At 37.1% G+C, this 15904-nt stretch overlaps 1 protein-coding gene across 4 annotated transcripts in view; it reads left to right on the forward strand.

Moving 5' to 3' along the window:
• The window catches only part of tanc2b (tetratricopeptide repeat, ankyrin repeat and coiled-coil containing 2b), a 221175-nt gene that overhangs the window by 200880 nt on the left and 4391 nt on the right, over positions 1–15904 (forward strand). For all 4 annotated transcript variants that reach the window (XM_033984198.2, XM_033984199.2, XM_055229420.1 and 1 more), the window contains 11 exons: positions 317–425; positions 1333–1455; positions 2454–2690; positions 4570–4785; positions 6017–6110; positions 7703–7836; positions 8632–8755; positions 9328–9503; positions 10586–10718; positions 14816–14907; positions 15757–15903. In XM_033984198.2, the coding sequence (XP_033840089.1) occupies positions 317–425; positions 1333–1455; positions 2454–2690; positions 4570–4785; positions 6017–6110; positions 7703–7836; positions 8632–8755; positions 9328–9503; positions 10586–10718; positions 14816–14907; positions 15757–15903 (1585 nt within the window). The remainder of the gene's footprint in view (positions 1–316; positions 426–1332; positions 1456–2453; positions 2691–4569; positions 4786–6016; positions 6111–7702; positions 7837–8631; positions 8756–9327; positions 9504–10585; positions 10719–14815; positions 14908–15756; position 15904) is intronic.

The raw sequence follows: 15904 nt of genomic DNA on the forward strand, positions 1-15904 counted from the left end.
GGTAACAAAAAGAAAAACAATCTTGTTTCTTCTCACAGTAATCACATCATTTGAAAATTGTATTGACTACAGTAAGTAAGATTCAACTACATGTATGAATCAGTCATTTTTAGCCCTGATTTTGGGTCTGTTTTAGTCCAGATTTAGTTTTGCTGCTGTAGGTACTCGTGTGAAAAGTGTGAAACCCCTGCTGTATTTGTTGAGCAGAGAGCGTCACGGTGTTGCTCTTTCTTTAATCTATTGAAAACCTCTGCAGCAGCTCTGGCTCTCACACAAAGCCGTGTTTGGTGACTCAGGCTCTACACTCTTTCTGCAGGAGCGGACACACCCTCCTGGCCTTCTGGTTTTCACGACTGGAGACCAAACTCAACCGACAACAGACCATCGAACTGGGCCATCACATCCTCAAAGCACATATCTTCAAGGTGTGTCCAAGTCATTTCGCTTATGGTTCATTAAAGTTTGTCTACGTCTGTTTGTCTGTGCTAGATATGGGTAGAGCCAGCTAAAATGTGCATAATATCATTACTCAAGGTGAAATTATTCATTCACTCCACACTCAGTGGCAGTAAGCTGTTATTGTAGCCACAGATGCCCTGGGGCAGACTGATAGAAGCGAGGCTGCCAATCTGTGCCATCTGCTTCTCCAACCACTACCAATGCACTCACGCACACACCACTTTTATACTAGTGTGATTTTCCTAAAGACACAACAACAGTTTTTGCCACTGGTGCCCCACTCTGGCACCTGGTTTTCCCAGCGGTTTCACATCCAAGTACTAACCCGGTCCGGACCTGCTCAGCTGCAGAGATGTGACGAGATCAGGCTTTGACAAACCGCCATGGCCACAGATCAATATCTTTCACTTTGTTAAAATTGCTGTTCCTTGGATCCCGATTGTGTATTAAGAGCCATCTTAAATGCAACCTGTGTGACCTTTCTAGGAGAGGATTAGTCACCTGCTTGTCTCCATGACAATGTTATTGCTTTGCCATGTATGTTTAACAGTGTGACTTCTGTGAAAAGGGAAGAACTCTTAAAGTACAAATGTGATGTGTTTTTAAAGGTGTTTTTTTAGATAAGTTAAATGCCAAATTGTGGAACATTCCAGGCAAAGCAATAACATCACCATGGAGACAAGCCAAAATTGCATCTTTAACAAGTGAATTTCTACACTGTCAGTTAAATAAATATTACACTACATGGCATTACTCTAGTTAAACTTAAAGCTACAATCCAGACAGTTCTTTTACTGCCCTCCACTGTCCTGCACTTCAAAAGCACTAACCTCCGCCACTCCAAAGTAATGAATATTTACTTGTGTGTTCAAGGGTCTCAGCAAGAAAGTTGGGGTTTCCTCGTCCATCTTGCAGGGGCTGTGGGTGTCGTACAGCACAGAAGGACTCTCAGCTGCCCTCTCCTCACTACGCAACCTGTACACTCCAAACATCAAGGTAACTGACGCAGAAAGAGCCAACAAATCTATTCTTAGTTTGCCACAGGTAACATCAGACATAAGATTTGCGTTTAGGCGAGTAATCATAGTTAGTAATCAGAGTTACTCAGTCAGTCTTGCCTGATCACACAGTCCCTACTACATTCTGATTGAATCCAGAAGGGTCTGACAATAGAGGTTGAAAATCCTTTGTCCTAACTTGAGACGGTCCAGCCACAATCGCCAATTTGTTTCTCAAATGCAGAAAATATATCCTCTCAAAAACTGTCATAGCATTCAGAAGAATATATAACTAACTGTACCTGAGATTTTTTTTTTTTCCTTTTTTACGTGTAAGCAGCCAGGCTTGTTTTTGACTGAACGGACCATGCGTCTGTCAGTCACGCCCTCTGATATCAGGGAGACCAAATACAGCTCCAGATCCATTACTATTATTATTTGTACATTTTCAATACTGCAGTACATAAAGTGAACATTATTTAGCCAGCAGGCAAGCAAGCACAATAAAAAGTTGAGAAATTGTGCACAATGTTTTTGATGATGTTACTTATAGTTGACCATTTTTAATTATTTATTTTTTTAAGCAAGACAAACAAAGTAACCAGTCATATACAGCGGTAACAAGTGGTGATAGGACTTACAAGGACATACCAATTCAACCATCATTTTGAACATTTCAGTAAAATTATCTTCACTAAACGAATGCTATAATTCATTTTAAATTTATTTTTTAAGACAAATTCAGATAATACATCTTCAGTGCCTGACATCGTTCTCCGTCAGATCACCCTAGGCCTTAAACCATTTTCTAGGATACACTGATTCATTTTATTTTATTATTTTATCCTTTTAAGATACCTTATTTTGTTTTTAGTAGTATTTCATTGAACTGTTTGTGTTTTTGTCTAGATTTATATATTTTATTGTGATTAGACTAAATTTCAGCCAAAGTAAAACATTTTTATCATGCTAAATGTTCTTTATGATTTTGTGCAGGTCAGTCGGTTGCTGATGATTGGCGGCGCGAATGTGAACTACCGTACAGAGGTGCTGAATAACGCCCCAGTGTTGTGTGTACACGCTCACCTGGGCTACATGGAGATGGTCAACCTGCTGCTGGAGTTTGGGGCCTCTGTGGATGCCCCCTCGGAGAGTGGACTGACCCCTCTGAGCTACGCCGCTGCAGGAGGTCACATGGCCATAGTCACCGCTCTGTGTCGCAAGAGGGCAAAGGTAACGCCAAACATGGATTCTTGTATTTTGTTAGTGAATGTTGGACAGTTTTTAGAGCATAATTGTTTCCGTTAAGATCTCCAAAATGAATGCAAAAGTGTTGGATGAAGTACTCAATTTTGTTAATTAAAAGTACAGATACAGAGGTAAAAGGTTACTCAAGTAAAAGTGAAAGTATCACATGAAAAAATCTTAAGAAAAAGTATTTAAGTTTTTTAAAGTGCGTGTTTAAATGTACTTTAAGAGTAAAAAGTAGAAGTATTTCACAAGTGTTGTTAATGTGTTCAAGTGTTAAATGTAGTGATGTTGACTCAAAAATGATACAACAGAAACAATACGAATCATTTTCTTAAGTAAAGTAAAACTAAAATATCCACAGTAAAATGTACTTCAGTAAAGTACAGATAGCTAAAAATTTGACTTAAATACTGTACTTAACTACTCTTACTTTATTACCTTCCACCACTGGAAATAAGACTATACATATAAAAATGAATTGGCCGTTGCTGTCTTAAGAAAGCAGTTAAAAACGTAATATATTGGTAAAATTCCATGTATAAATGTGTGAGTTAGTGGTACTGTCTCTACACAATGAAGTTATAGTTTCAATTTTTTTCCTCTCCAATAACGCCAGTAACAAGAATCTGTATATCATTTCATTCCATCTTCTTTCTACTGCCTAAAGTCTGTATTGCATTGCTTATAATGAATTAAATAGAAACACCAAATCACATATCGGAGAGATGTAATGGTAATATATAAATGATAATCTTATTTAATGAAAACTGCAGTGCAATAACTAATGCCATATCCCAAATCATTCATATTTCAAAAAGGGCTTAATATCAGTAGTCTATGCATGTTGACTGCAAGGAAACGGAGCAAAGCATCATGGTCTATGTAGTTTCCTCTACTTTTATAGTTTTTAAACTGCTACAATAAAACAAAACATTTAGCCAAATGAGCTAGTAATGTTAAAGTATTTGATATAACCACCATAGTATTGTGATAGTTGATGTTTTGATTGTTATATAAGTATGTATATGTCCCTCATTTATAAGACTCAAAGAAAGGAATGAGTATTTTTATAATAAAATGTGTCATGTGTGAGTATACAGGGGCCTTTTTGACGATAAAGCTGTACTGAAGTGAATTGAATAAGTTAATATCTTGTATAAAAGGCTACATGTACATTAGCGTTCATTCTGTAAATACAACAAATAAGTAAGGATAACATTAGATTCCACAATCAGACTACCATAGTTTAGTTTTTATTTTCACGTGGTAAAAAATACAGACTAAAGTACTTTATACTAATGGTTCCCAACGTGAGGACCCCTGGGGGTCCTCAGAAGCCTTGCAGAGAGTGGTCCAAGCAACAAGCAAGAAAGGAAATTGAGTATTAAATCAACATTACAAAAGATATTTGGTTTTATATTGGTATTAAGCCCATGGGAAGTTGTTGTTTTAATTATAAACATAAGGAGAAAACATTGCATATTCTTTTATACGTAGTGTAACAGCAGACTTTGGGAATGGCTGCTTTATGCAATAGAATATGAATGAAGGTTACCAAAAACCCTCGGGGGGCTGAAAATGTCGTAACCGCCGTATAAAATGCATAAAGCTCTAATAAAACAGTGCAGAATCCCTATGTGTAGCTCATGAGAGATAAAATACATCAAGTTTACACATCAACTTTAATAACAAGTGCCATATGGAAAAGCGCTGTTGTTCAGAAACAGACATTTTAAAACCTTTTTAAAGCACAGCAAAACAGTTTTCAGCACTCACCAATAATATCCCGGAATGTACTGGAAAAGAGGGGACTATAAAAATAACTGCATGAATAACTAAGGCTTGCACTTGTGTTGAACAGGTGGACCACTTGGACAAAAATGGCCAGTGTGCTTTGGTCCATGCGGCGCTGAGAGGACACATGGAGGTGGTGAAGTACCTGATTCAGAGCGACTGGAGCATGGGGTCTCAGCAGCAGCAGCAGTCCCCCCAAACCCAACCACAACAAAACAGCTTCACCAAGAGCCATGCAGTGCAGCAGGCTCTGATCGCAGCGGCCAGTATGGGCTACACCGAGGTATGGGAGAATTAATGTAACGCGTAATGTATTTTTGGCTGGGCTGCTCTGCTTGTGTAAGCATTTGGCAGCATACTTGTCATCTTAAAGCAGACCTATTATTCTAACCATGCTATAGTTGTTTCCCTTCTTATTCAGCCTCTTGAAGTTGTTTTTGGAGTGATTCAGCATGTTTGAGCAAGCTTATTTTCAAGGGGCCATATTGTCGTTCAACGTTTGTTTTCACTTCCACCGGTACAGGCCCACTGCTTTGTACTTACTTCATTCGTCAATTTTATTTTTTATAATCAATGATGCACGTAGGATTTGGCAAGGTTGCGTAGTCATTTTGGTACAAATGAAAAAAAATCCTTGGTGCATTAGTGTGATCTGCAGCTGTCCATCAGAGCGGCCGACAGCTCCACGGCTCTTTGTTGTGATGATATTTACCTCAACGTCAGCTCCCATTGGGCACCATAGTTTTCTAACGTGGAAGTCAGTGAATTTGTTTCATTTATTAAGTGAAGTGTGATTTAAAATGTGCAAATTATAACATAATGATCCACGGGTGTCATAGATTATAACTATATAGCAGACAGAAGCACAATAGGTGCTTCTGTCTCAAATTTCAAGTCTCAAATTTCATCATATGGTATCAGATATATAGATATTTCACTATGAAGATTTTTTCTTGAAATAATTACTCATTTTAAAAGTGGACTGATCTGAACTTGCTTTTGAAATATTGAGGGCATACAATATACTTTTAAATAGATTCTAAATGATTTTCCTACAAGTTCAGCATCAGTATTCAATTGTGTACCAAACAATAAAAGCATCTACTTACCCTGTCCAAGAATTATAACAATTTTTATTCATTTATTTATTTCGAGCAGATTAATGAATTCATGTTTCCAGTACACATACACATATTCTTCTTATTTAAGCTCAAAAATAAATCGGAAGAAGAACACTTATTAAATCCCACCCCTGTCTTCCATTAGAACATAAATTTGCTTTGTCCCTAAATCCCTATATTATTGGAATTAAAGTTTACTTCCCAATAGTTTAGGGGATTTTCTGTGCCTCATTACATGCTTCTGTTGAATTGTGGGGGTTTACTTGTATGCTGTGGCTGTTTGATGCTAACATTTTCAAGTTTGACCAAAATTGCACTGGTTATGTTTTTGTCTGAAAGTTTTGTGTTAGAATCAAACTAAAATATTAAGGTGCATGTTTCCTTTTGCTGCAGATTGTGTCGTACCTGCTCGATCTGCCTGAGAAAGACGAGGAGGAGGTGGAGCGCGCTCAGATCAATAACTTCGACACTCTGTGGGGAGAGACTGGTGAGGATTTGGCCAAAGCTTTAGGCTCAATAAACCTCTTTAAACAATGAACACACACTTTAAATGTGTAATTGTTCATATTGATGTGAAAATCTCTCTCCTCCCTGGACTCAAGCTGTGTGAATTTCAATTCCTCTTTAGAAAATCAGTACAAATGTTTCTGATGTTTGATCAGAATAGCTTGGCTTGAATTTAGAATATAAATTTTGTTTTGAGTTGTTTTGACTGGGGGATTTATTTAGGCAGATGTCAGATTGGTCGTAACATCACAACAGCAGAAGAAGCAGATTAGTTAGAGAAGATTGGTTAGATTCAATTGAGAGAAAAGCACAAACTCAAATAGAGAAAGTGCTGTGCAAGGTAACATCATTAACATAGTCCAAGAAAAAATTTAATCTGTCAACTGGACAAAAAGAGATGGAAGTGAAACAATAAACAACTTTTTTTTTTTTTTTTTTCCAGTAATCAGATTTTAATTTTTCTTTTATTATGGATCATACCTGGATGAATGAAGGATTACACTGACATAAAAATACATTTATTGAACCCAGTCAGAAATACCTTTACACAAATTACCAAATCTACGTTATGAATGAAATAAATCTCAAAATGACTCAAATCACGATTAAAATTCTGACTTCAAGTACAGATGTATAGATATTTTCTGTCCACATATACTTTGCTGCAGTGAAACATATTTGCTTCTTATGGTCATGGTATCTCATTGCAAAACTTATTCCCACATCTAGTTGTGAATGAAAGAAGGCACTTGTGTCCAGTCATCTGTAGCTTATTGTTTTGAAGGAGAGCGCTTCGTGAGATGATTTTAGGCCCCAGTATTACTAGACAGGTCAAGTGAAAATATATTACGCTTCAGAGCATCCACAGGGAGGTCATTTTACATCTGTAAGAACAGACCTGGCATATCAAGACCATTTCCTTACAATGAATAGTCAGAACGTGCAGTCATTCTTATGGGACTTGCTACAGCTCTTGTAAAACATATTCAGTTATTCCTATTAAGGCTAATGCGTTTCAGAAGGAGTCTATTTAAAGGTGCACTGTGTACTTTTCTGATGCATGGTCTGCTATCTTTTTGTCTCCATGGAGATGCCATTGCTTGACCTGGAATGTTCCGCTGAATGGTATTAAGCGTATACATAGCTCACCTTTAAATTCACTTAAATATTACAAAGCCCTTCCCAACAGTCCCCATTATGCTACACAGTAATTTACATTTATACATTTATTTATAGAGCACTTTACAGCAACACAGTGAAGACCAAAGTGCTTTTAAAGAACATCGAAAAACAATAAAACACTGAACTATAACATTTTTTGAAACAATGATGGAATAAAACGGTCTGTAAAATGGACTTAAACAGGGATAGGTCAGAGATCACACGCAAACTGAGGGGCAGGCTGTAAATAACGCAAAAGTTAGTGCTTAGATCCCAACTACAACCGATGCATGTGGTTATGTCCTTGAGCAAGACACTTTAACCTACCTTTCCTATACAGAAATATGTCGACTTGTACATCTTCTATAAACCTAACAATAATAATAATCTTTGCTTTCTGTGTGTGTTTAGCTCTAACAGCAGCGTCTGGCCGAGGGAAGCTGGACGTCTGCAGACTTTTATTGGAGCAGGGAGCAGCTGTGGCCCAACCAAACAGAAGAGGCATTGTCCCCCTGTTCAGTGCAGTGCGACAGGGACACTGGCAGGTCAGGGGACTTTTGAGTTATTGTTTAATACGTCTGTTTAGATGGTTTGTTTGTTTTATTTATGTGTGTGTTTGTTTTAAGCATGTCCATGTATTATAATTATATTGTTTTTCTCTAGTGATGCTCATATTCTCATAGTCTTACTTTTACACTGGCAAGACACATTTATTTGTATAGAACAATTCGTACACAAAGTAATTCAAAGTGCTTTACAGAATAAGGAAGACATTCAAATCACAATACAACAAATCAAAACATAAATAATCATCGGTAAAATTAAGATTAAAAGAACAGTGCAGAATAAAAACCTTTCAGTCACATGCACAGCTAAACAGAACCGTTTTGAGCCTGGATTTAAATTGTCAAAGTGATAATGTATAAAGGCATTTTTACAGTAGTATAAACTTGTCTCATTGTCTGCTTAAATAATAGTTATATCTATATACCATAGTTAGTTATTCAGAGATAATAGAGTCAAAATGGAGTATCACACAGGGTTACAATTTGAACCATAGTGCAAAAAGCAGCCTAATAAAATGTAAATTACAATGAAAACATCAGGTTTACATCAGTGCGATTCAAACAAAACAATATTTAGCACCACTACACTACTTACTATACTATACGATATACAACCAGCTCTCTTTTAAACTTTATTTTTTATTTTTTGGAGGTTTGTTTTTTCTGTGTTTACTCCCATGAAAATAATGCAAATATTTTCAAAAAATTTTTAAACTGTGCATTGCCATAGAATGAAATGTTATATAATTGGTGTGAAATGTCTGTGTGTGTTAGATTGTGGACTTGTTACTGACACATGGAGCGGATGTGAACCAGTCGGATAAACAGGGTCGCACTCCACTAATGATGGCGGCCTCTGAGGGACATCTGGGCACTGTGGAATTTCTATTAGCACAAGGTAAAGCTGGATAAAAATAGATATGTATTTTGCATTGCTCCCTGTGTAGTCTGCTGCTAGAATCAAACGAACTTTAGTTAGTTACTGGATGCATCTACTTTTTTACTCTTTAAATGTTAAATGTAGTGATATTGATTCAAAAATTATACATATTTTGGTCAACAGTAACAATACGTATCAATTTGTTAATTTCTCTTCTTAATTTTTTGTAGTTTTGTTTTGCTCAAAGCCAAAGCTTGAATTCAAAAACTTTAGTCAGGATGTTGCCATGAACATGATAAAAATACTCCCTCAAATCAAAATGAAAAGTACTTTTTACTTTTCAGTCCAGTTCAAAAATGTAGTGGCGTAGAAAGTACAGATACTGCTCTCAAATGTACTGAAGTAAGAAGTATCCACTGTAAAAAATGTATTTAAGTAAAGAACAAATACCAGTAAAGTAAAATTCTTATTCTTATTCTTCTTATTCTTATTTTTACTTATTTTTCTCTTCATTTCTCAAGCATGTAAATGATATGTCAAAATATTACTATATATATAATGTATGCGTGTCATGTTGGTTTTGTCTATAGGAGCGTCATTGTCTCTGATGGATAAGGAGGGTCTGACGGCTCTGAGCTGGGCCTGTTTAAAGGGACATTTACCTGTAGTGAGGTGTTTGGTGGAGAGTGGCTCCCCCACTGACCATGCAGACAAGAACGGACGCACGCCGCTGGACTTAGCCGCCTTCTACGGAGACTCGGAAGTGGTAAGAAACAAACACATTTCTGATGGACGATGTTTTTGAGGAGTTGTAAATATTTATTAAATTATTATGTTCATTGTTGAGATCTAAAAGTGTTTTTTTTTTTTCTTTTGAGACAGATAATTATTTCACTTATTACTAAAAAGACACATTTGTAGTTTTAGTTTTTTATATCTCTAGCAAAAAGAAATTTGAAGTCTGTCAATTGGATAAATGGGGGAGGGTTATGTTTTATGTGAGGTGTGTACAATTGTGAACGCACTTATGGAAAAACATTTTTGTAATACCCCTTTTTAGTTGTGTGTCCAAAATATTGCACTGTACTTGTGACAAATTACTGCTCCTTCTGTTCTCCTGTATTTTCTTTTATTACTGGACATTACATAAATCAACATTTTGGTAAAGCCTTCCTTAAAATAAATAAGACTTTTTTTTATATACCAGTACTTTAATTTCATATATTTTTATCACACTTGTGCTCTCTGTGAGGGATTGTTGCTCCTTCAGGTTCAGCTGTATTTTATTTGATTTCACTCACGGCATTAGATAAATCAGTGTCTAGGTTCCTGAAAATATAATATAACCAGACTTTTTATTTAACAGTACTCAAATTTCATGCCTTTTTTCTCTCATTCTTCATTTCTTCTACAAACATTACAACAACCTTACCAATATGGCCACCACTGAGCATTCCCATTTCTTCTTCTTGAACGTCTTTTTCCTCTCATCCTTTCTTTTATTTTCTCTGCACACTCCTATGACCTTTCCAATATGGCCGCCACTGCTTTTTCACTTCTTTTCAAACACTTGTCTCCCTCTCTTTCCTATCATTCTTCCTTTCTTCCTCTACATGGACACCTTTCAACCTTACCAATATGGCTACCACTGCACATGCCCATTCAACTTTTTTTTCTCATCCTTCCTTTCTTCTCCTACGCATACTCCTTCAACTTTACCAATATGTCCGGCACTGCCCTTGCCCACTTCATTTCTTCTTTTTAGATAAATCAACGTTTTGGTTCCTGAAAATGTAATACTCAAATTTCATACATTTCCATCATATTTCTTCTCATTGTCTTCTCTAGGTTCAGTTCTTGGTGGACCACGGCGCTATGATAGAGCATGTGGACTACAGTGGGATGAGACCGCTGGACCGGGCGGTGGGCTGCAGGAACACGTCTGTGGTGGTCGCGCTGCTCAAGAAAGGAGCCAAGATAGGTAAGAGGAGACCGCCAGACACCTTCCAAACATAAGCCCCCCATTAAGGTCCCAATTCTTCCAAACCTCTCCTCTCACAATGAAAGGTTATTTGGCTCTTGAGTATTGAGCGATCATGGAAATGGGATTGTGCTGTGTGGATGGAAAGGTCAAGCACTGGGATTTGAAGCATGGAAGACAATGAGACATGAATGAGACACTGATGGTGAAATCGCCTTTTTAGATTAAATATGCCAAGAGGAAGATATTTCTCTCAGCTGTCAGTCCAGTAACCTCGTATATTCTCATTATGGATGATAAAAGAAAAAAAATCATACCTGGAGTACTGAGGGTTTACACAGACACATTATGGATAACTTTGACTGTTTTTGTGTAATGAGTTTGGTGACACATGTATCTCTAGCTACAATAGAGTGCACTTGTTTCTGTCAGTCCAAAGACTTCATAAATGTAAAACTCGCATTTGGGAGGGCATCTGACCTCTTATATTTTATTCAGTATTTTCATTAGTAATTTACTTGGCCCTAATTTAGAAATGCAAAAAAAAAAAAAAAAAATGCAAGTCACAATATGCAGTTTTGAAGATTTACGGTAGCAATATTAGAAAAAAAGAAATGATAGGCAAACTTTATATTTTTCATTTATGTAGGTATAAATGCTAGATCTGGATTTGAGTAGCTTTTGTCAAGTAAAATATCTGTCAAGGTTTTTGTTATATTTTTTTCATTCACACATGTTTGAATATCCCTTTACTATTAATCGGTCTAGATCTCCAAAGCTTAAAAGGCTCTGTTCCACCTTGTGATGTCATGTAGTGGTAGTTTTCAAGTTGACAGCTACATTTTACCATTTGTTCAGCACAGATTGGCAATTCCAGCACTGAAATGCTCAAAATGATTCCCATGAAGGTGTATGGAGTTTAAAAATGCAGTGGAGCACTTCCTGTATTGCCATATATGACATCACAAGGTGAAACAGTGTTTTCAGTTCGAGGGAGGAACTCAGACTAAATATGCAGGGTTTGTGTGTTAAACATGTGTGAATGAAATAAAACACAACTCTGGGTTTGTTTTTGATGATGAAACATTATAACATTCCTTTTTGCAGTGTGTTTATATGCTTTTTTTAAACTCAAAACTATTTACTCCTTACACTTGTACAAACTTATTGCCAAAATAGTCACACCAGTACAAATGGAAGGCATAAAAATATATTATATACTATACAATAAGGTTTGAGTCCAAGAGCAGTGAAATGTATGGAGCATTTCTCTGCAAAAAGCCATGGATTCAGGCTTGTGTCTCCATGTAGCTTACTGTATGTCATCCGCCCCCACTGCTGCAATGCTTCCCTTCCGCTATTTCTGGCTCAATGTTTTTATTCTACTACTGTTGCTTTTGTGTTCTTTCTTTCTCTCCTCTGTCGGAGCTCTCACATCCTTTTCTTCCCGTTGCTCAGAGACAGGTTGTTATTAACAGCTTTTGGCGTTATTTTTAATTAATTTATTTTCTGCGCACTGGCACTTGTCTCTTGCGCTTCTCACTGCTGCTTTTTTTGTTTTCCTTTCTCTCACTCCTCTCCTCCACCACCACCACCACCACCACCACCACAAAACATCACATCTTTTTCTCCTCATCCTTCCGTTTTTCTCCCACGCACACTCCTACAACCTTACCAATATGGCTACAACTGTTCATTCCCACTTCTTCTAAAACACCTTTCTCCCACTCCATTCTTGCTTTCTTCTTCAACGTGGACTCTTTAACCTTACCGACATGGCTGCCACTGCTCATGCCCATTCTTCTTATTCTTCTTTTTCTTGAACAACTTTTTCTTCTCATCCTTCCTTTCTGCTCCTACGCACACTCCAACAACCTTAACAATATGGCTGCCACTTTCCATGCCCACCTCACTTCTTGAACATCTTTTTCCTCTCATTCTTCCTTTCTGCTCCTACACACGCTCCCATAATCTTACCAATATGGCCGCTACCACTCATGTCCACTTCTTTTTGAACATCCCTTTCCCACTTTTTTTCTCTCATCCTTCCTTTCTTCTACACACATTCCAACAACCTTACCAATATGGCCACCACTGCGCATTCTCACTTCTTCTTCTTGACCACCTTTTTTCTCTCATCCCTCCATTCTTCTTCTACGCACACTCCTACAATCTTACCAATATGGCCGCTACTGCCCATGCCCACTTCACTTCTTCTTTCAAAACACCTATTTCCTTCCATCCTTCATTTCTTCTCCTATGCACACTCCCATAACCTTACCAATATGGCTGCTACTGCTCATGCCCACTTTTTCTTGAACAACTCTTTCTTCTCATTCTTCCTTTTATCTCCTACGCACACTCCTACAACCTTACCAATATGGCCACCACTATTCATGCCCACTTCTTCTTGGAACACCTCTTTCCTGTTCCTTATGCTCATAAACTCCTTGCTCTACCCTCTTTCGCCCCCTCCTGTCCGGCTTCAGGATGCCAGACGCTGCCCAGTCGATCCCGAGGTAAACCCAAGGCTGTCGACTACTCACCCCACCAGGCATTTTGACAAATCTATCTCCTATCTCTTTGTGTTGTCTGTGTGTTGTCCAAAGTGTCAGCCAACCAGCTTAGCTACCCCCAAATCCCGACTGCAAAAATGCCAAATCATTTATACAAAATCATACGAGGTAGTAGCACTGACAAAGGCGGGATTGCCCTAGAGGTATAAGAGTTTTAATAGCATGCTAGGCCTCCATGCTTAGGCCGTGAATGGAAATTTGCCGCCCCAGTTGCATGATGGGAAGTCTTCAGAAACGCCTCTTTTTTGCGTTGTCATAGTGATCCGGCGGAAATTGCATGCGTTTGTAACTTTGTCATCGCAGACTGCATTGTTCATCTTTAAGACATTTTCTGGATGTCAGCCGTAGCCCAGTCAGCAGCATCTTTCTCTCAACTACAAGAGCATTTCTGAGCTGCTAACCTCCCTTGCTTGCTTCTTTTTGTTTTTATATGTCTTCTTGTGCCAGTTTTCATTTTTGTGCAGTATTTGTGTATATAAATGTGTATTGTGTGTGTATTGTAAACGTGTACGTGTCCAGAGTGACTTCATTAATCTTTATACTTGGTGATCTTGTATTTTTCTTTAAAAGGGGCATTTTTTTAAGTTTGGTTATATGAGGTATTTATGGATAGTTGGTGTAATTATACAGTATCAAATGTTTGTTTGAAGAAGCAGATCAAAAACATTAATCACTATATTTTCTCATATTGGTCGATCTCTTCAATTTGATTTTAGTTATTCTTACAAACATATTAAAATGGCTCTTAATATTCATTTCCTGAGAATCATTGCAATTTAAAAGAAAAAAACAACAAACAAGCATATCAATAGACAATTAGAAATGACATTACTGTTATTTCAAGTTATTTGCTAATGGGGCAGGTTAAATTAACTGGAAAACAATTGGGGGAAAAAAAACTATGAAGCATCTATATTACTATCTATATTTGAACGAAATTTGTTAAAAGCAACAACAAGTAACAATCATAAGTCACAACCACAAAAACAAAACGAAAAAATCTGGAAAAATAGCTAAAAATACTTGTATGATTCATTAACTATCTATAAGTACCCAATGGTATATAAAACACTAAACTATCTTTTTGTATTTTTATTTGTATTTTTCCATTCATGACATTACATCTGCACTACTTGACTACGTTATTCCAAAGATTTTATACCTCAAGACTGATTACACATGGGCTAAAAAGTATTTGCAAACTCAGTAATATATATATTTTTAATCTCTTTTGTTATATAAAAATAGCAAATGTAAAAGTTGGATATACTGGCATGTACTTTCTAGCCCAAGTTTGATTTTTCCATAGCAACCCCATTGTGTTTCCAGGTGTCAGAGAAGACTCATAATATTGTATAACATATTTCTTTACAGTGGGTTGCCTGTTGAACCCTCCATCCCCCATCTCCTCGTCCCTGTATTTACTGTTGTTTTGTGTATTCCCGCTCTTTCCTTATAGTTTTGTATTTTTAAATGTTTTAAATCTCTTCCTCGTCTCCTCCCCTCCCCCTGTGTCACCAGGTCCCGCCACATGGGCCATGGCAACCTCCAAACCCGACATCATGATCATACTGCTCAGCAAACTCATAGAGGAGGGGGACAGCTACTACAAGGTACAGGAAACGAATATTTACATGTTTGGAGTAAGATGTTAGTAATAAGAATGAAGGGACAATACACATTTGAAGAAAGGTTAGATAGATGTTTTGCCATTGAAATCAAGACAATTACTTGAAGCAGTTTTTTAGGATAGAAGAGTTTGATTAAATTCATAGAACAAATTTTCCTCTCTTTTACAGTAGTAGTTGCCTGGCAAATCCAGAATGATACCTCTCTGTATTTTTTATACAGATTGATCAGTTTGGTTCCCACATCCTCCGTTGCGTCTCAAACCTGGTTAAACACGATCGTCCAATCAGATCTGTTTTCTGAGTTTATTGGTCATCTTAAAATAAAAAAAAAACATTATCTCACCTCAGTTTAGTAAGAGAACTTAGTGCTCCTCTCATTGATTCTGCAGAAATCAGCCCCCTGTGATATTAGTTTCCCTTATTATTTCCGATATGGATGAACCATCCCCAATTGGCTAATCCACCTGTCAATCACGCCCATTTAAAAAGGGAGATTCAGTGTGTATTCTGGATCTCGGCCAATAGCAGTAGACTAAGATCATTACAAAAACAATCTTTCAAAAGAAAGGTAGAACTAATAGTGATTTATTCAGAAAGTTATGAATTAGATTAAAGTTTGTGACAAACTTTGCAGCTAAATAAGTAGCAGTGTGGTATAAGACTATAAGCTTAACATTGTGTCCACATAAAAGTGTTTAAATACTTACTAGTATTATACTAGTACCTTTCCAGAAATAAGTAGAACTTTTGGAGCATTTACAGTATATTTCCTAAATGTACTGTAAGAAAGTTAAGTATTCTTAAAGTTTTTTTTTTTTATTTGTCTGACAGAAGGGGAAGGTGAAGGAGGCAGCTCAGCGTTATCAGTATGCTCTCAAAAAGTTTCCACGCGAAGGTTTCAGCGAGGACCTCAAGACTTTCAGGGAACTCAAAGTGTCACTTTTTCTCAACTTGTCTCGATGTCGGAGGAAAATGAACG

The sequence above is a fragment of the Periophthalmus magnuspinnatus genome, chromosome 19 (assembly GCF_009829125.3).
Source record: "Periophthalmus magnuspinnatus isolate fPerMag1 chromosome 19, fPerMag1.2.pri, whole genome shotgun sequence".
Classification (NCBI taxonomy): domain Eukaryota; kingdom Metazoa; phylum Chordata; class Actinopteri; order Gobiiformes; family Gobiidae; genus Periophthalmus; species Periophthalmus magnuspinnatus.